Consider the following 19,057-nt stretch of genomic DNA (forward strand, 5'->3'; position numbering starts at 1 on the left):
CATCCCATCTCATTTTAATTTCAGAAATTGGAGTATGTGATGTTGGTTGTAACGACCCGGTCCTAAATAAATTTGTAAATATTAATTTATTCAGATAAAAGACCATTTTGCTCCTAGAATATTTTATTGGTTTTAAAGTTGACTTTTTGACCTGTAAGAAATTTGGAAATTTCAACTATACCGTTGCTTAGAGCATAGTGAGATGAGTCCGTAAACACGTAGTGGGCTCAAATTGGAGTTGTAACGAGAGAGATATGATCAAAATACCCTCAGTGGCATAACCGTAATTTTGGTTAAAAGGGTTCGATAAAAATCTGATTTTTTTCTCTCTCTCTCTCTCCCCTCCACGCGCCCTCTCTCTCCTCACTATCTTGTGACGGCAGCACACCGACCACATTTTGGTCGGCCATTCTCTCATCCGACCACCAAAGTTGGCGGGCGATGCCAAAATGATCGAGCCACCGTCTTCTTCCAACCCTAGCCGAGCTTTGCGGAAAAACAAAGAGAAAGCGCCGGTTTTCGCTCGAAACCGCCGGCTTCGATCTCTCTCCTTCAGCCGCCATTTTTGGCGATCAAGGTATGGAAATTCATCATTTCTTCATGATCTAGCTAATGGTTGGATAAGATTGCATCAATTTTTAGCCAGGGTTGTCTGATTTTCGAATTGGATTTCGACCGAATTTTAGGATGAGATTCTGGCCACTTCTGGTCAATTTTTGGGGTATGCCCAGAACAAAAGTGACTCAAATTAGGGTGTTACACCTAGGGTAGGAGTCTTGAGCCTTGATTTTGGGTTTTTCAAGCGATGGGTTATTGCTTTGGACACCCACGAGCTGCAGGCGCGTGTGGCGGCGCGTGGGCACTGTAGAAAATGGGCATGATGTCCCGAGATGATCTCCTGGTCCTCATGAACGCGAAGGTGTGCTCGGATTTCAATTTGGATACTGTTTGAGTATCGAACGGATTTTGCCTATTGTGCATTATCCAGGTTCAATAGGTTTTAACCATTGGATTGTCTTGAAGTTAAAGTATGATGATCTGGACATCCTTAAGATCGTGTAGGATTCGACGGATCGTAAAACAGAGTCCCGGATACTCCGAAAATGCCAACCCTAGGACTACTAGTAGCCGTCTGATCGTGCGATCGTGAGCGATCCGACCGTCTGATCTGGATTAAACTTGTAGAACGTGTGTCCTAAGCCTTGTAGAACACATAGGAACTTTCGGATTGGAATTTGAAGGCCGTGGGCCCGTTTGACCATGTTTGGGTAGCTTGACCCTTGGTTCACCGTGGGTTTTCCGGGGTAGTCTTACCTTCATAGGAGGATTAAAATGACTATAGAGACAAGTCTTGAGCATTAGTTGAGTTATGTTGATATGGTGGGATTATGGTATTAGTTATTGTCTTAAACTAGGGGAAAACGGAAATGAATATTATTATTATTTATTGGGGGAAATTTATATATGTATATATATATATATATTTAAGATATAAAGATGTTTGATTACACTGTGTAAGTACCATGCTATGTTGTTGAGGTCACACGTGGCATTGGATTTTCCGACGTGTTGACAGACCCCATACGTGGCGTTGGATGTTTCGTCGTATGGGGATATTATGTGATATGAGATGAGAGGTCACACATGGTGTTGGATTTTCCAACGTGTTGACAAACCCCATATGTGGCGTTGGATGTTTCGGCATATGGGGAGATTATGTGATATGAGATGAGAGGTCACACGTGGCGTTGGATTTTCCAGCGTGTTGATAGATCCCATATGTAGCGTTGGATGTTCCGGTGTATGGGGAGATTATGTGATATGAGATGAAAGGTCACACGTGGTGTTGGATTTTCCGGCGTGTTGACAGACCTCATACGTGGCGTTGGATGTTCCGGCGTATGGGGAGATTATGTGATTATTAGGGAGATAAATTAAAGATATTGTTTGGTGAGTTGTGACTTAAAGTAAAGGGTTTTAGGGAAAGAACTACGTGTGGCTTGATCCCTCGGAGAAGGTACGTAGGTAGCCTAGGGTAATGCCTAGGTATAGCCGCGGGTTAAACCTAACCTTGTCGTTGGTCATAAAATTCGGGTGAGAACGAGATGTGATTGTGTTAGGAGGTTAAAACCTCGTATGTTGAAATTAGGAAACTTAGATGACGTAAATTTGCATCCAGCTTTCATAATTATGTTTAAGTTTAGTAATTGCCTTATTTAAAGTATTATTTGGCTCAAGAGCCTTGTTGGTAGTTTGGTTTAGGAATATTTGAAGGCCGGAGGCCGATTATGTGAAGTGTTTGAGACTATATTGTGTATGCTGCCGGTTGGTGTTGTTAAATGTGTTTTATGCAGGTTGAAATTTTTGGGAAATGTTCAATTTATAAGGAAATTCTGCGAGTTTTTGCAGAAAGTCTCCTGTCCTTACCTCTTTTGGAAAAGGTGGTTCAGTTTTAGTTAGTGGGCTCGAGATTGGTGTGAATTTTCACAGTCGTCCGGGTTTCGAGAAATTCAGGACGGGTCCTGTCATTGGTAGTGACATGACCCATCTTCTCATCCCTAGTATGTATGGTAGCTACAAGTTGTAGCATATCTTTCTCTTTCTTTTTTCTATTGTTTAATTTTAAAGGAAAATATTAAGGCTTATTATATTTTTATACTACGTATCATCTCTTTAATATAAATAGACCCCATTATATTAATGTGGGCCCCATTATATTAATGGACTCCACAAATGATACACAATGACAATGTGGCAAGTCTGTGCTCGCTGCCCAATGCCCACACCATTGTGGGACTACCTTCCTTCCTATATGTCTAACACTCTAGTTTAATAATATTTGCATCGCCTTTGCAGATATTCAGATTAATCATTATTTCTTTTTTAAGTTGCAGATATTCAAATTACCCACTTTATCACCGTAATTTATACACAGATTTTAATGTTCAAAACATGTATATTGGTCAACGAAAATATTCAATGCGGCTAAATCACTCACCCAATCAATTGAATCCTAGATTTTGTGTCTGTTTTGTTAAACATTTCGAAACAACAATAATGATGAAGAAAAACAAAACAAATAAATGAAAATGGATTTTTCACTACATTCAGAATTTAGAAAGTTGATGATGAGCTTTGGAATAGCCATGGCTTGGTCCAATTTGAATTTTAAACAAAATAAATAAATGAAAATGGATGTTTAAATCATTTTGAGCTTTCTGCAAATGAAATAAACAATATTTCAATTTTCCATTACCCCTTGTACTTTTTCACTTGGAATAATATCATATCGCTTCTTCTGCCTAGAAGAACAAAGAAAACAAAATACATCCTCGCTTTGAAGTGGTGCTCTGGGATTCTGCTTCTTTCACTCGCAATGTTACTTCAATTCCATCTTTTAATTAAAAGATTGAATAAAGCAAAAATACAAATAGGATTATAACTCAATTGCCAAAAGAAAAATGAAAGAAAGAAGCATATATATGTTCGTATACACGTACTTATGTTTGAGAGCTATATATATATATATATATATATATATATATATATATATATAATGTAGTCTATTAAATTAATTAGGCAGTGCCGTGCCGTGCAATATTCTTCCAAAACCAGAGCTTTCACGAATGGGAAACCGTGAATTGGGCTTTTTATGATCTTTTTCTTCATGATGACATTCACGAGTAACTGATTTTCTAGCATTCATCACTCTCTGCACCATTCTACTTCCCAAAACTTGCGTTCCATTTCCTGTTTGAAATTGAATTCTTCCTTTTAGACTAGTAGTAGTAGCCTCCTCCTGCACCTCCACTACTTTCCGACCCCTAGAGACGCTTGGTGAGCATGATTGCCTCCTTGGTAATAGTTTTGCGGCAGGTTGATGATGATCAGCTGCTTTCTGTATCTGGTGCGTCGACGCGCTGGCTCGACCTCGTCCTCGTGTGGTGCTAGCAGATGTCGAGCGTTGTTCTGTCCTCAGATTAGGAGGAGGTTTTTCGTTACAAATGCCAGCCGCAATTTGAGTCGACGATGACACAATGGAGACTCCACCTCTTCTAGTGCTTGTACTACTAGCTGTTGTTGGCTTTGCTTTTGAATATACCATTTTCACTCCTTCCTCTATGGCCCTGCTCGACGAAACAAAATCTGCAGCAGCTGCACCACTAGTACTACTACGGCTTCCATCTTTTTGGTCGATATTATTGGCCTTATTACTTTCATTGACCATATTATTATTATTTGCTGACCTTTTTAATCTTGCGAGGTCACCGTCAGACTCAACGGCTGCTTTCTGGTTGAGATGATGATTAACTACTGCTGGTACCGCTCTTGCTCTTGCTTTGCTACTGTTTTTTGTTTGGGCGTTAACGTTCGATGATACTGTGTTGCTGCTGCTGCTGCTACTTCGTCTTTGGCTTGGGATCATGACGGGGATTTTCTGTTTTGGGTTTGGAGATTTTGGCCTCCCATGGCCATTTCTTCGCTCAAGTGTCTCTGAGTTGCAATTGCCACCTGCAAACTGGTTTAATGCTCTCGTTCAGTTCCTTTCATTAGTTAATGCAAATAATGAATAATATAAGACTCAGGATACGGGACCATATATACTACGTCTACGGTATACTAATCAATGAAAAGCATAATACACCCAAGATTGACAAAAAAGTACTAACATTATTTGTATAAGAGCCATCGGTCGGATGTTAATGGTAACCGCTAGGATTCTGTTGATAGTCAAGATTACAAGGTTCTGTATTACAAGGTTCTGTACATCCTCACTGGTCGGTGAAAAACCGGTGACCAGTCGACAAACCCATGATAGAGTGTTAGTAAGAAATTTGTGTTGGCATTTCCTAGACACTAGCATGAACTCTAGCATAGGCTGTAAAGGTGCTTTGATAGAGTCTAAGGACATAATTGACGATGGCAGGATTAATCCTCAAAACGCAGACTTGTGGCTTGACACGTTGATTCAAGGATAAGTGATGTCATTATCATGCATGTATATTAGGGAATTGTTTTAAAGGATGTTCAATCACGTTTTATTGATGTACTGTTTTTAAAAGTGAATTGAAGTTTATTTGGGAGTGTTTTCTTTTTAGGCAATTTTGGCCCAAATCAATTTGATTCTCCTACTCTCTTGTTTCAACATCCCTTTGATTTTCTATCACGTTTTGGTTGCTCGGAAATCATGTTTCAATCATATCACAATATCATGGAGTCAAAAGACCCTTAATAGTTGACTAGACATATAAGGATTCATTTCGATATTGTGATTGATTAAAATTTTCCTTTCTTAAATATCTCTTTTCCTATAATGGTTGGACTACATGTGACCAGTCTTTAGAATAGGAAAAATACTTTCGTGATTTTCTATCAAGCCTTAGAAATTGGAGATTTGGGTTTCAACGTGTTTTCTTTCTTGTAAAGAATAAGTCTATAAAGTAAGACATTTGTCTTCTTTGTTTTTTGAGAGCTTTCATGATCATATTTTCAATCCATAAACTTTGGAAAGTTAAGTTTTTATTTGAGATAAATAATTAAGTGTTCCATGTTTACTTGGTGATTTATCAAGCGCTTTTATCATTCATATTGCATTCATTTAGATGTTCAGTACGGTTGATGGCACCAAGACCGTTTTGGTGTTTTTCTCCAGTGAGTAATTTGAATAGATCGTGACCAGTATTGACATAAGGAGAGTTGGAAGAACTCCGGGGAACTTGAAGCAATCGTGACCAGTATTGCATTCAACATATGGAGTGTCAAAAGATCATCCCGTGACAGAAGTTGAGTTACGAAGAAGTCAATAAACATTATCTAGAATGTGTCTGGGATAAGTGCGTGAGTTCTTCTTGTAATCATTGTTTTATAGTGGATTTGTTTTGGACTGAGGAGTCCCATGGATTTTACCACATAAAATAATTCTCTACGTATTTCTTTATTTTATGCTCTACACGTTTTAGGATTGATAATCCATATCAATCATGCTACTGAAGTTTATTTTTATTTATTGATTATAATTTTAAATTGACCTATTCACCCTCCGTTAGGCATTCTTAGTCATCCTATGGGTAATTACATAGGCCCCGTTTGTTTCATGGAATAAATTTGAGGGGAAATCATTTCTCATGTCATTCCCCAAGAAATGGAAATGGAAGATTCCTTTCCCACATTTGGTAATACTAGGAAAGTAACCAGGAAATATCACTTTATTTCCTTTCCCATGTTTATTTTGAGTATGAATGGAAAACAAAGTTTGTATAAATTTTCAATTATACCCATATTAAATCAAATAAAAAAAGAATGCATTTTAATGATATATTGTAATTCTAAATTGTTAATGGGGATAAAATGGTCATAAAAAATATGTATTTAATGTTAGCTTATTTTCCCAAACTTTCCCATAAAGAGGGAAAACAAAACCCAAATTAGGAGGATGACTTCACTTTCCCCCTTACTTTCCCATGAGCCAAGCAATGATTTCCCATACTTAGACTTACCAAACATGGGAAAGCAATTGATTTCCCATTCCCGAGTCTCATTTCCTATGAACCAAACGGGGCTATAGAATTCAAATTATGTATAATATTTGAAATGTGTGGGTGTGTCTTTTAGTTTCTTTGTTTTTGAAATTTGTTTGTCATGTTATAATGTAATTTCATAAACAAGATTAAAATTCCAGGTTAAGAGAACTAATATCTATCTCTCCATTGCTTTCTGCAAAACAAAGCCACTAGAAACTAATTTATGCAAAGGGAATGCTAGCAACCTTTTCTCTAACCTTCTCTTTTGGGCCTTCTCCCTTTTTTGTTTGACATGTGTCATTCTCCTTACACTTAAAACAATGTCATTAATATATTATGCAAGTTAACTCTTGTTTTCCAAGTTTATCCTTATTAAATGTATTCAATTTATCCCAAAAAAAATTACAACTTTTTTACCATCTTTTTTTTTAAAACGTCAATTATTGTTTTAAAGAAAATGTTTGCTTTTTTCAAAAAAGAGAAAATGTCCCCTTTTTTAAAAAAACACAAAGGACTTTTTTTTTTCTCTATCTAAACCCTTTGTGTTATTAAAAAAAAATAGGGGACATTTCCTCTTAAAAGCATATATTTTCTTTAAAAAAATTAATTGACGTTAGAAAAAAATTAATAAGATGGTAAGAAAGTTGTGAAATTTTTTTGGATAAATTGAATACATTTAATAAGGGTAAACTTGGAAAACAAAAGTTAGCTTGTATAATATATTAATGACATTGTTTTAAGTGTAAAAAGAATGACACATGTCAAGCAAAAAATGGAGAAGGTCCAAAGGAGAAGGTTAGAGAGAAGGTTGCTAGCATTCCTCTTTATGCAATATTGAGCATTCTTGTTTATCTACTTTTGGTGGCAAACTAACAATAAAGGAGGATTAGCATATACAGTTAATAAACATACAAAATAGAAAAATCGCAATTTATGCATAAATCTTATTAAGGAATAAACAAATATTGAATGTATAAAAAATAATGAATGTATGAACATAATGATATATTTAAAATACTTCAAATTTTATAAAGACATAGGCTTATGAGAATGCTTACAAAAGATAGCTCTTAGTTATGCTCACACTCAGCTGTTCTTCAGATCATTGTTTCTGAGAGAACAATTTGAAACTAAGAAAACTAAATTTTTCATTCTGTCTACAACAAAGGCCGAGGCCTCCTTAAAAAGAAAATCCTAACCTTAGAAATAACCAGGGTAATCTAACTAGAGTACAATAATTACAAATAGTTTTTACATCAAATGTTTTAACTTTTACTAAAGGCTCAACTTTTGACTTAGCTTTAACTCAGATGCTGAAAATATTTAGATGGCACTGTTAAAATTAATTTTGGTAATCAGCCTAAGTCTAATGTTCATATACAACAATTACCGACACCTAGTCCTTCTAAAAGGCATGAACCTGCTAGAAATTCATCCGCTTCTTCCTCAATACAAGAAAGGGATTTAGAAATGGAAAGAGCCTTAATTGATTTAAAATTAGAATCCTTAAGAAAAAAGGCCCAAGTAAGTCATCCCTGCTATACTCCACCTACACATGAATCTAAGCCTGAGTCTCCTCCTACGTCGCCTACTCAATCTGATTTTTTAGCCAGTGAAATAGCAGCAGCCCATATCCTAAAATAATTTTATGATTTGAGACAAGGTGGGCCATTTTCGGAGGATAATGTATGATTTGACCATAATTCCATAGAACAATGCAATAAATAAGTACATAGTATATATATATAATATACGTACCCGTGAAAGAGGCTGGAGGATTGGTATTTCCCTTTGAATGACGAGTTCAGGGCCATTTGTGTCCATTTCTAGAGATGGAAAAAGAGGAGTGGCGGGAGGTGTTTTCAACCTTGATGCATATACAAATGATTATTAGCTACTATTACATAGTTCACTAAACTAGCTAGTTTATAATTAGCATTTGTTTGGTAAATAAAACTTAAAAACTTTGGATTGTCTCCTTTCTCCCTTTAATTAATCAATTTGATAAGATCTCTTTATTTAAGAAACTAGAATAATAAACAAAGTACCTAACTCAAAAAATATGTATATATATAAACCCTTATTACCCCCCAAAAAATATGAACTATGAATGACACCAATTAGGTGATGAGACAAGGGCAAGCGTGTGGGCAGTTTACCAATCATAATCGTTCTTGTCGTTTTCAGCAAGAAATTCAAATCCAGATCCTTTCTGGGCAGCTGCAGTTCTGTAGAGCTGATAATTTCCTGCAGTTGGATGGATATATATGATCAAGAAGCAACAGCTATAGTAAATAAATCAAACACACAATTGAAGATATATATTGCGTCAGTATAAGGTGAAGAAATAAATTTAGGGTATTTAGAAAATTAAGGTGCAGCAAGCAATTAATAATAATAATATTATTAGAGTATGATGATAAAAGAGGTAAATAAATAATAAGAACATATATACCAGTGGGCTCAAACTCATCAGAAACAGGTTGGAGGAGGCTGAGAATATTTCGTTCTTTTTGGCGTTTGTGCAACTCCCGGAATAGAATAAGATCTTCATGATCTCTGTCCTTGTTCCGTCCACTGATCAATGGCATCCCGGGGACTCTCTTGCTAACAGTACCCCTTGCACTTGCAGCAGAAGCAGCAGCAGCACCACCATCACCATTAATAATAGTGTTCATCATAGACATATACGTATGGCCGGCGGTATTTTGCTCTTTGCTAATTAGGCTGATCAGTCAGGCTCTTTATATAATATATTTATATATCTCTTATCTTCTCTCTACCAAATTGACTGATCGATCTATGGGGGAAAGAGCGATCCAGGAGGAGGCAAAACATATATAGAGTGGACTAGGACATAGGCAAAAGGAAGGATGAATTGCCACATGGAAACTTAGCCGGCAGTTTCAAAGTCCAAGTCCACACAACGCGACGCAACCAAATTTGCTTATTATTATTATTATTATTATTTAGAAATAGAAAAATTATTATCTAACCACTGGACGGGACCAACACCTTTGGGTTGGGTTGGGTTGGGTTGGGTTGAATTGAATTGGGCTGAGCCTATATATGAGTCCTAGTAAGCCTTTTACTAATCTGTTCGGCAGAAACACAATTGAAATTGATAATTGGTTTGGTTTCTACAATAACAATTATTAATTTGCTCGCAAAAAAGAAGCCAAGAAGAAAACTTAAGACACATACATTGCATACACACATGTTCAGTTCAGTTCAGTTACTAGATAGATAGATAGATGGGCAGGGCTTTCAATAAAATCTCTATGATTTGTATATTTAATAAGCTTAAAAAAAGAAAAAGAAAAAGAAAAAAACAAAGGTCTAGTTTTAGCTGATGGTCAAAGTGATGGAGGAGAGGAGGCCCAGTGTAACTATTTTCCGACTTTGGTTTGACATTCAATATAGATTCAGATTGGGGATACTAAAACTGAAATTTAACGACTGGTTAATTGACTCTATCCTCTTACTTCTCTTTTTTTTCTTATTTTTCTCTCACGGCGGAGACGGACACTCCTCTTGTTAGTTGATTGATTGATGTTACTTGTTATTTGGCGTAACTAGACATAGATAGTATCCAAGCTCCAATATCGGAGGTTGGCTTCAGGCTTCAGCCACCAACATCCACCAACATCCAACAGTCCACCAAACCAAGACAATCTGAATCAGAATTTCCTCATGGACGAAAGCGACGACCTGTTATCGTCTCTGAGCCTCAGCAACCCACAGCCAAGACCAATCCAAGTAAACGAAAACCATGACCTCTTCACTCTGACTCCCAATGAATTGTTCCCGGACTCCTCATCCTCCTCATCGGCAGATGAGAACGACGCCGTTTCCCTCCACTCCTCCTCCAAACGCCTCGACTACATGCTACAATTCCTCGACCGCAAGCTCTCCGACGGCAACAACAAAAACACCAACAATAGTAATAATAATGATAAGAGCAGCAACGCCTCCCAGGGGCAGGGTCACCGCTCTTCGCTCCCGGAGTTCGTGGCCAAGGGCGGAGGGACTGGAATCTTCAAAGTCCCGGTTCGGGGGCCGGTCCACCCGAGCCGCCCGCCGAGGCTGGAAGTGAGGCCCCACCCACTGAGGGAGACTCAGATAGGGTGCTTCTTGCGGACGATGGCGACCACCGACTCCCAATTGTGGGCGGGGACGGAGTGCGCCGTTAGGGTTTGGAATTTCAAGGATCTGTACTCTGCGGCAGGCCAAGGCGATTCAGGGGATGAGGAAACGGTGCCGTTTAGGGAGTCGGTGTGCACATCGGCCGTGATATGCTTGGTTAAAGATGAGGGGAGTAGGGTGGTGTGGAGCGGGCATAGGGATGGTAGAATCAGGTGTTGGAAGATGGAATCGGCTACTCCTATTCCTGCCAATCCGTTTAAGGAGGGCTTGTCTTGGCAGGCTCACAGAGGCCCCGTTCTTTCACTTGTAATCTCTTGTTATGGTATGGTAAATCTATCTACCACCAGTCTCACCTTCTTCAATATCAATACCATATACTTACATTGTTTGACTTTGACTTTGATCCAGGGGATCTGTGGTCGGGTTCAGAGGGTGGTGTCATCAAGATATGGCCATTGGAAGCTATTGAAAAAGCTCTCTCCCTAACCACCGAAGAAAGGCACATGTCTTCTTTGTTGGTGGAGAGGTCTTACATTGAACCTTGGACCCAAGTTGCCGTTAATGGTTTCACTAACATATTAACTTCAGATGTTCGCTACTTATTATCTGATCATTCCGGAGCAAAGGTGTGGAGTGCTGGTTATCTCTCATTCGCATTGTGGTACGTCTGCCCTTTCAATATCTAAGTTTCGAGGATAACAGGCTAGCTACCATTGCTGCAGCCGCCGCTGCACATGTATTTGTGTGTTTATTTTTTCCCTCATAAAACTAACTGATTTGAATTCAGCCATCTATATGGGTTGTGCATAATGTGAAGGAGTTTTATATTAGCATATGGTTTTTAAAGATTTTGTTTATGAAATGATGGTATGTAACAATAACGTATTGGATTGGCTATGCCATTGAATTTACAACCCCCCTCTCCCCTCTAAAGCCAGTGTGGTTCGTACTTCATGGTCTTGCCATATGTGAATGAGTACTTTTAGTCCTTATTAACTATGTGGTTTATACCATTCTCATCGACTCATCTATGAGTATTTTCATTTTTATAGAGTAAGATGTAGGCCTGTGCAGATTTAAGTGAAGGTAGACTGATGTCATGGATTTAAGTTATGCTAGTAGTTTTCATATGACAGGGATGCTCGTACAAGGGAGTTGCTGAAAGTGTTCAGCACAGATGGTCAGATTGAGAATCGGGTCGACATTCCATCAGCACAGGACCCCTCAGGGGAATATGTTTCTGGATCAAAAAAAGACAAAACACAAAGTTCTTTTGGTTTCTTTCAGCGATCACGTAATGCTATAATGGGAGCAGCAGATGCTGTTCGTCGAGTTGCAGTGAAGGGTGCCTTTGGAGATGATAATCGAAGAACTGAAGCAATGGTAATTGCAGTGGATGGAATGATTTGGACTGGGTGTACAAGTGGCCTACTTGTACAGTGGGATAGAAATGGCAATCGTATACAAGATTACCACTATCATTCTTCTGCTGTTCATTGCTTTTGTACATTTGGGCTACGTATATGGGTGGGTTATGCGAGTGGGACTGTCAACGTATTGGACCTTGAGGGTAATCTGCTCAGAGGATGGGTAGCTCACAGCAGTCCTGTTATAAAAATGGCTGCAGGAGCTGGCTTTATATTTACCTTGGCTAATCATGGCGGTATATGTGGATGGAATATTACATCCCCAGGACCTCTTGACAGTATATTGTGGTCAGAATTAGCTGGCAAAGAATTTCTATATACAAAGATAGAAAGCTTGAAAATATTGACTGGTACATGGAATGTTGGACAAGGAAGAGCATCCCATGACTCACTTATATCCTGGCTGGGCTCTGTGGCTTCTACTGTTGGAGTTATTGTTGTCGGGTTGCAAGAAGTTGAAATGGGCGCTGGTTTTCTTGCTATGTCTGCAGCCAAAGAAACTGTGAGTTTTTTGTTTTTGTTTTTTAAAATAAATTTTTTAATGTATTTCTTGCTAGTAAGTTGATATAATTGCTGCCTGGTACTTAAGGAGAAAAGTTTGATACAAGAAAATTTTGAACTATGTAAAAAAGGAAAAAGGAATGTCCCTCACTTCAGCAGTTACTGTGGTCCACAATGATGCCCAAAACCTCATTCTATAAAGGTGGCATCTCCGTAGTCTTATCTTTTAAAATTCTGTCATTCCTTTCTAACCACCCAAAAGACAGCCAACACAACATTTCCATAGAACTTTTTCCCTAAAACTTCATCCAGAAGTGTAATGATTCTCAATCAACAATGATACAAAAGAGAATGGAAAATCCAACTCACTCTTGGTATTCCAAAGAGCGTATGTTATGTTATAACCTGAAGCGTGGAAACACTTATTTTAAACACTCACACCTTTTGTTTTGGGAGGTTGTGAAACTTCTAGCCTTTGGCTTCCAAAAAAGATATATCTTTTTTCCCACCAAACTGCTTTTGTTTTTTGGTTTTTGAAGAGACAAACTATTATAATTCAAGAAACTAAATAAAAAGAGTGGATAAGCGCATCACCCCAAATGCCATGTTTTGTTTAGAGGCATGGGCCACTGTTGAAGTGCCTGTGGGACAGCATTCTGTATCTTCTACCAAGCAACAGGTCACATATAAGGTTTTGGCTTTTTAATAAGGTGTGTAAGTCTACCTGGCCCAAATAGGATATCTTTACTTAACCACAATCGTTTTTTGAATGAAAGCAATGAATGATAGTAACTTTATATTTGCTCACATGTTAGTCCCATCATATGTAGAATTAACTGGATCACCTCTTCATCCTGGTTATCTTTCATCTGTAGGTAGGTCTTGAGGGGAGCTCTGTTGGGCAGTGGTGGCTGGATATGATTGGAAAAACGTTGGATGAAGGGTCAACATTTGAACGTGTTGGTTCCAGGCAGTTGGCAGGATTGCTCATTGCTGTGTGGTGAGTATCTTTATTGGGAATCTCCCGAATGTGTTGGTTGCTTATTTTCTTTATTAATAATAGTGTTTGTATTATCCTTTTTTATATGGATTTTACCTTTTTGAGTCTCTCATTATGACTTTTCAATTTTTGTCTTTCAGGGTGAGAAACAATATTAGGACTCATGTTGGGGATGTCGATGCTGCAGCAGTGCCATGTGGTTTTGGGCGTGCCATTGGTAACAAGGTAAGGCTGCTTGTGTTATGTAGGTTTTGTACTGTATGATAGTTAGAAATTGAGTTTGTGTAGCGATCATTCGCGTAAAAGTTACTAAAAAAACAAAGGGGAAAAAGAAAAAGAAACATGAAATATATTAAGATAAGGATCATGTTTAGTGTTTTGTTTGTGGGCGAATTGTAATAACTGTTGGCCCAGTAGCTATTTTGAGGTCAAAGTTCTTTTTGGTCGAATTAGATCAAATCTACAATATCTGGTGGAAAATTAGCATTAGTATTGGTTATACATGACATATGAGATTTAATATTTTCCTGCATATCCTATCAAAAAGTTTTTATTTTACTTTAAAAATAGTAATATTCATTATTCATTTAGGTGAACATTATATATTAATCTGCTTATAGAGGGTGGAAGCCTTGGTATTCTGGTTCTAATCTAAGCATTGCTATAGATTGGGAGATGCTTGGATTTCCTAAATGTTTTAATAGTCATTTAAGGGGTCTCAGTTTATGGACAAAGAGGAATAGGATTCTTGAGAACAAATCGGAGGAGGTGGGTTTCTAGTGCGATAAAGATCATTTCTGGGCATATCTGTGGGCTTCGGTTTTTCTGAGTTTGTCAGAAAACCTTTCTTCTTGGATTGGAAGGCCGTGGTACTGGATTGTTTTCTTTCTAGCCATACATATTGATTATTTTTGACTTGATAGGTGGACTGCTTGTTCACCTTCATTCTACTGAATTACATTTTCATTGATAAATTTACTCTGTTTCTATGGAAAGAAAAATTATATAGGTGGTCTCTGTCTCCCTTGTCTGTAAATAAACGTTGCATATTGGTATTGCATACACACTAGTACACTGATACTTTGGTTCATAATAATGGTATGTTGTATTAATGTGGCTAAAATTCGTTCTAACAGGGAGCTGTTGGTTTGAGGATTAGAATGTATGGTCGGATAATGTGCTTTGTTAATTGTCACTTTGCTGCACATTTAGAAGCTGTTAATCGTCGCAATGCAGACTTTGATCATGTATATCGAACAATGAACTTCTGCCGACCTAACTTTCTCAATTGTGCAGCTGGTACAACACTGTACCTTTCTTCTATTGTTCCCTTGCCTTCTCAATGTATTTATTCTGGTTTGTTTATAGATCTGGATTGCCATTGGTCGTTTCTATTGCAGCTAGTACTTCATCTGCAGTACAAATTCTTCGTGGCACACATGTATGTGTATACTACAATTGGTATAAGCACCTTTTTGGTTTTTAAGTTACTTGTTACAGGAAGAATTTTCTTTCACATATTTTGATAAACATTGCTGCCACTTCAGACTATTGGTAACAATTCTGCTGAAGGGATGCCTGAGTTATCTGAAGCAGACCTGGTCATATTTCTTGGCGATTTTAACTATCGGCTTGATGGTATATCTTATGATGAAGTTAGAGATTTTGTTTCACAAAGATGTTTTGATTGGCTCAGAGAAAGGGATCAACTCCGAGTGGAAATGGAAGCTGGAAATGTCTTCCAAGGAATGCGTGAGGCCGATATTACGTTTCCTCCCACGTACAAGTTTGAAAGGCATCAAGCTGGTTTAGCAGGTACAGTTTACTGTAGCACACATGATTTATAAATCGATTGCTTTAGCTGGATAACAAAAAGGAAAAAAGAAAGAAGGATCTGTCGAAGATTCTTTGCTGAATGCTGAGTAAGCTGTGCAGGTCCTTTAGCAGTAATTAGCTATAACTTTTGTGCTGGTTGGTTTGTCATGACTCAGTGACAGTGTTTCTGTTTATCTAACTTCTATACCATATTTTTTTTATTGCACTCAACCTTTTGGAAATTTATGCTTCCCTAAGATTTTAAATAAAAAGAGAAGACACCTTTTTCCAAGTGTCAGGCATTGACATTGCTTTCTTCTGAGCAGTAGACTTGTGTAAATTGTCTTCTTATAGGATATGATTCTGGTGAGAAGAAGCGCATTCCAGCTTGGTGCGATAGAATCCTGTACCGTGATAGCCGCTCAGCGTCAGTGTCAGAGTGCAGCTTAGAATGTCCTGTAGTGTCTTCAATATCACAGTAAGTTTTCCTACCGCGAAACATTTGGCCATTTAAAGAAGGGATCAAATAATACAGATAGGACCGTTGGTATATAATATATTGCCTTGTGTAACTTATGGACCTATTGGATACAAAATAAAACAGAAATCTTAAGGCCAGATTAGATCTCATCTCCTTTGCAGTTCATGCTCATGAACATTCACGATGGATTTGATTCAGTTTGAGGCATATCTTTATTGGAAATAAATTTGTTTTATAAAATATACATAGTTCATGAGGTTGAGTGGCAGCTAAATCTTTGATGGATCAGTGAATGCATCAGACTGGAATGTGTTTCAAGTCTGATAAAACATGCATTGTTTGAATTATGGGCGGGCTTTATGTACGTATCTGTTATAGTATTCAAGTGTGCACCCACCTTTGAGTGTTATCTCCTTTTCCTTCTTTGGTTTATTTTTGTTCTTCCTACATGTCATTTTATATTTAATAGGTATGAGGCCTGCATGGATGTGACTGACAGTGATCACAAGCCTGTCCGCTGCATTTTTACTGTTGATATTGCTCGAGTTGATGAGTCAATAAGAAGACAAGAGCTTGGAGAAATCCTTAAATCAAATGAGAAAATCAAATTTATGGCTGAAGAAATATGCAAGATTCCAGAAACTATTGTCAGTACAAACAACATAATCCTTCAAAACCAGGACACATCCATTTTGCGTATTACAAATAAATGTGGCAAAAAAGATGCTTTTTTTGAAATAATTTGTGAAGGACAGTCTATCATTAAGGAGGGTGGGCATGCATCAGATCATTGTCCTAGAGGTTCCTTTGGCTTTCCACGATGGCTTGAGGTAACTTCCAATGCTTTGGAACAACATACACACTTTCCGTTACAACAGTTTTTTTTGGGGGCCAATTCTATTACAGTAATTGAGTGTTTTTTTGGTTGTGGAGGGTGTTAGGGAAGACAGTAGTTTTGCAGTGAAAGTTGTTTGTACATGTTTTTGAACAACAATAAAAATTTAGGACAAGTAAAGAATGCATGCATTGGAGTTCAATGATTGGAGCTATTAGAAATGAGTTGGCAGATGCAGTGCAGTTTCTATCCCATGAAATATGTAGACGTCAAAGTGATGTGCTGCCACTAGAAAGATGATTAGACCACACAAAATTCTGTATGCATTTTCTGAGGAAGTTGGGCTTCTATGCAGAGAATAAGACTAATGGATGTTAACATCAGAGCCACACCAATGTTCAAAACTTGTAGATTGTATAGAGCTACACCAATATTCGAAACTTGTAGATTATTTAGCTATTGTCTAATGAGTTCCTTCTGGGCATAAGCATGTTTCACTGCTATTTGCAAGTTAAGAGATACGCCAAAAACATTGCGGGCAATATGGAAATTCTTCTGATTTTCAAATTATAACATGCATGCTCTTGTGAATATTCAGTTGATCACGGATCCTTGATTATGCGATTTTCTGTTACAAAATTAAATTGTTTTCCATTTGGATGGGGATGTAACTTGGTGTCTTGGTCCTCCTCACATTTCATTGAAATTAATATATCATAATCTTGAATTTTCGACAAAAAATAACTAGTTGCGATTTTGAACCAGGTCACTCCTTCAGCTGGCATTATCAGACCAGATCATATAGCTGAGGTATCTCTTCATCATGAGGAACACCAAACCCTAGAAGAGTTCGTTGATGGTGTCCCACAAAACTGGTGGTGTGAAGACACCAAAGACAAGGAAGTGATATTGGTGGTTAAGGTGCATGGCAGTTATTCTACTGACACAAGACATCATCGTGTCTGTGTGCGCCACTGCTGTTCAGCCAAGACAAACCAAATGGACCCCCCCGAGCACAGGGCTAGACAAACCCAAGGGACTGTTCTTCACCGGTCTGACTTTCAACACCTTAGCAGTTCCTGTGATGTGGTTGACGACCTGTGGAGTTTATGTAGTCCTTAGACTGGCATTGTTATGGGAAGAACACGGTTTTCTGTGGCCAATTCTACAAGCATTTTGCTGTTGAGACGCGAGAAACATTGTTGCATTTCTTGGGGTTAACAAAATTTAATTGGTGTCCGTAGAATTGTGGTTGAGTTTAAGTGATGTCAATTGTTTTCGTGCTGTTGTCAAGCCAAGTACGAGTTCAACTGAATATCTGGTATGTTTTCCAAATTTTCAGTGTACAGGTAAATACAAAAGCAGATAGGAGGGTTGTGTTTTGCCCTTTTCTATTTAGTGGTGAATTCAGTGAGAAAGTAAATTCTGGTTGGCTCTTGTTTTCCCGGTTGTTTGTTTGAATTGATTGTTGCTCTAGTCTAACTTCTGATGTTGGTTGGATCCAAAATTAAATGGTTGGAACAATCCCATACACCGACAACCCACACCGACGCGTAAATAATACGTTTATTACTTACCATTGAATCGTGGAAATTGGACTTGTATTTCGGCTTTTTTTTCCCTTGGTTGGTGGGTGGGGCAATGCCTAATATTTCTCATCTCAAAATTGCCCTGCGAATGCGAATCACATAAAATGTGTATGAACAAATATATATATATATATATATATTATAAAGGTGTTTGCATTTTCTTGTTTTTTGTTTCATTCATTCATTTCATTCTCCTTCATCCCTCCCAGCCAGCACCCTCCTACACACTTTTTTAAGGGAAATAGGTGGTTCGCCCTCGGCTCCAATGCTTTATTGTTTATTCAACAATGCCCTCTTTTTCGAACTCATTCAAAAACACCCTCTATAAAAGCTCCATATTGGCCACGTATTGCTTGTTTTTTGCATGTTTATTGCTTGTATATTGATTGTCTGTTATATAATTGGGAGTACGGAGTTTTGGTATTGCTTTCTTATTGTCATTGTATTGCCTCTCTATTGCCGTTGTATCACCCCTATTTCCAAGTTTGTCTTGGAAATAAAATTATATAGTTGGGAGTATGGGGTTTTTGTATTGCCTTCTTATTGTTGTCGTATTGTCTTCGTATTGCCTTTTTATTGGTTTCGTATTGCCTATGTATTGCTATTCTATTTTCGTTGAATCACTTTTTTTTTTAAGTGTCTTGGAAATTTTTTGTTGGGTTTCAGACAAATAAATACTTTTATTTCAAACAAATAAATGCTTTTGTTTCAAACAAAAATTTAAAGTTCATCAACGGCAATC

At 37.7% G+C, this 19,057-nt stretch overlaps 2 protein-coding genes across 2 annotated transcripts; one reads left to right on the forward strand and one right to left on the reverse strand.

The window, feature by feature from the left end:
- Positions 1-3,230: 3,230 nt before the first annotated feature.
- Positions 3,231-9,364, reverse strand: LOC103318888 (uncharacterized). The gene is made up of 4 exons (XM_008220323.3): positions 8,977-9,364; positions 8,681-8,768; positions 8,280-8,388; positions 3,231-4,519 (listed from the first exon to the last, which is right to left on the reverse strand). The coding sequence occupies exons 1-4, from the start codon at positions 9,206-9,208 to the stop codon at positions 3,572-3,574; spliced, it is 1,377 nt and encodes a 458-aa protein (XP_008218545.2). The 5' UTR covers positions 9,209-9,364; the 3' UTR covers positions 3,231-3,571.
- Positions 9,365-9,968: 604 nt separating this feature from the next.
- Positions 9,969-18,208, forward strand: FRA3 (Endonuclease/exonuclease/phosphatase family protein). Its single transcript, XM_089052457.1, has 11 exons — positions 9,969-10,989; positions 11,076-11,328; positions 11,804-12,596; positions 13,471-13,595; positions 13,736-13,820; positions 14,732-14,894; positions 14,996-15,036; positions 15,143-15,410; positions 15,765-15,888; positions 16,361-16,721; positions 17,492-18,208. Exons 1-11 carry the CDS (start codon positions 10,215-10,217, stop codon positions 17,846-17,848), a joined length of 3,345 nt encoding a protein of 1,114 aa, XP_088908583.1. The 5' UTR covers positions 9,969-10,214; the 3' UTR covers positions 17,849-18,208.
- The last annotated feature ends 849 nt before the right edge of the window (positions 18,209-19,057 follow it).

Source organism: Prunus mume, linkage group LG1, assembly GCF_029339155.1.
Source record: "Prunus mume cultivar Tortuosa linkage group LG1, ASM2933915v1, whole genome shotgun sequence".
Classification (NCBI taxonomy): Eukaryota; Viridiplantae; Streptophyta; class Magnoliopsida; order Rosales; family Rosaceae; genus Prunus; species Prunus mume.

Excerpts from the sequence above, each read along its gene's own strand:
- FRA3 (XM_089052457.1), top strand. The coding sequence starts at position 10,215 with ATGGACGAAAGCGACGACCTGTTATCGTCTCTGAGCCTCAGCAACCCA. Across the intron at positions 10,990-11,075 it reads ACTTGTAATCTCTTGTTATG|GGGATCTGTGGTCGGGTTCA; the intron begins GTATGGTAAATC and ends ACTTTGATCCAG. Across the intron at positions 11,329-11,803 it reads TATCTCTCATTCGCATTGTG|GGATGCTCGTACAAGGGAGT; the intron begins GTACGTCTGCCC and ends TTCATATGACAG.
- LOC103318888 (XM_008220323.3), bottom strand. The coding sequence starts at position 9,208 with ATGTCTATGATGAACACTATTATTAATGGTGATGGTGGTGCTGCTGCT. Across the intron at positions 8,769-8,976 it reads TGATGAGTTTGAGCCCACTG|GAAATTATCAGCTCTACAGA; the intron begins GTATATATGTTC and ends ATCCAACTGCAG. Across the intron at positions 8,389-8,680 it reads GACAAGAACGATTATGATTG|GTTGAAAACACCTCCCGCCA; the intron begins GTAAACTGCCCA and ends ATATGCATCAAG.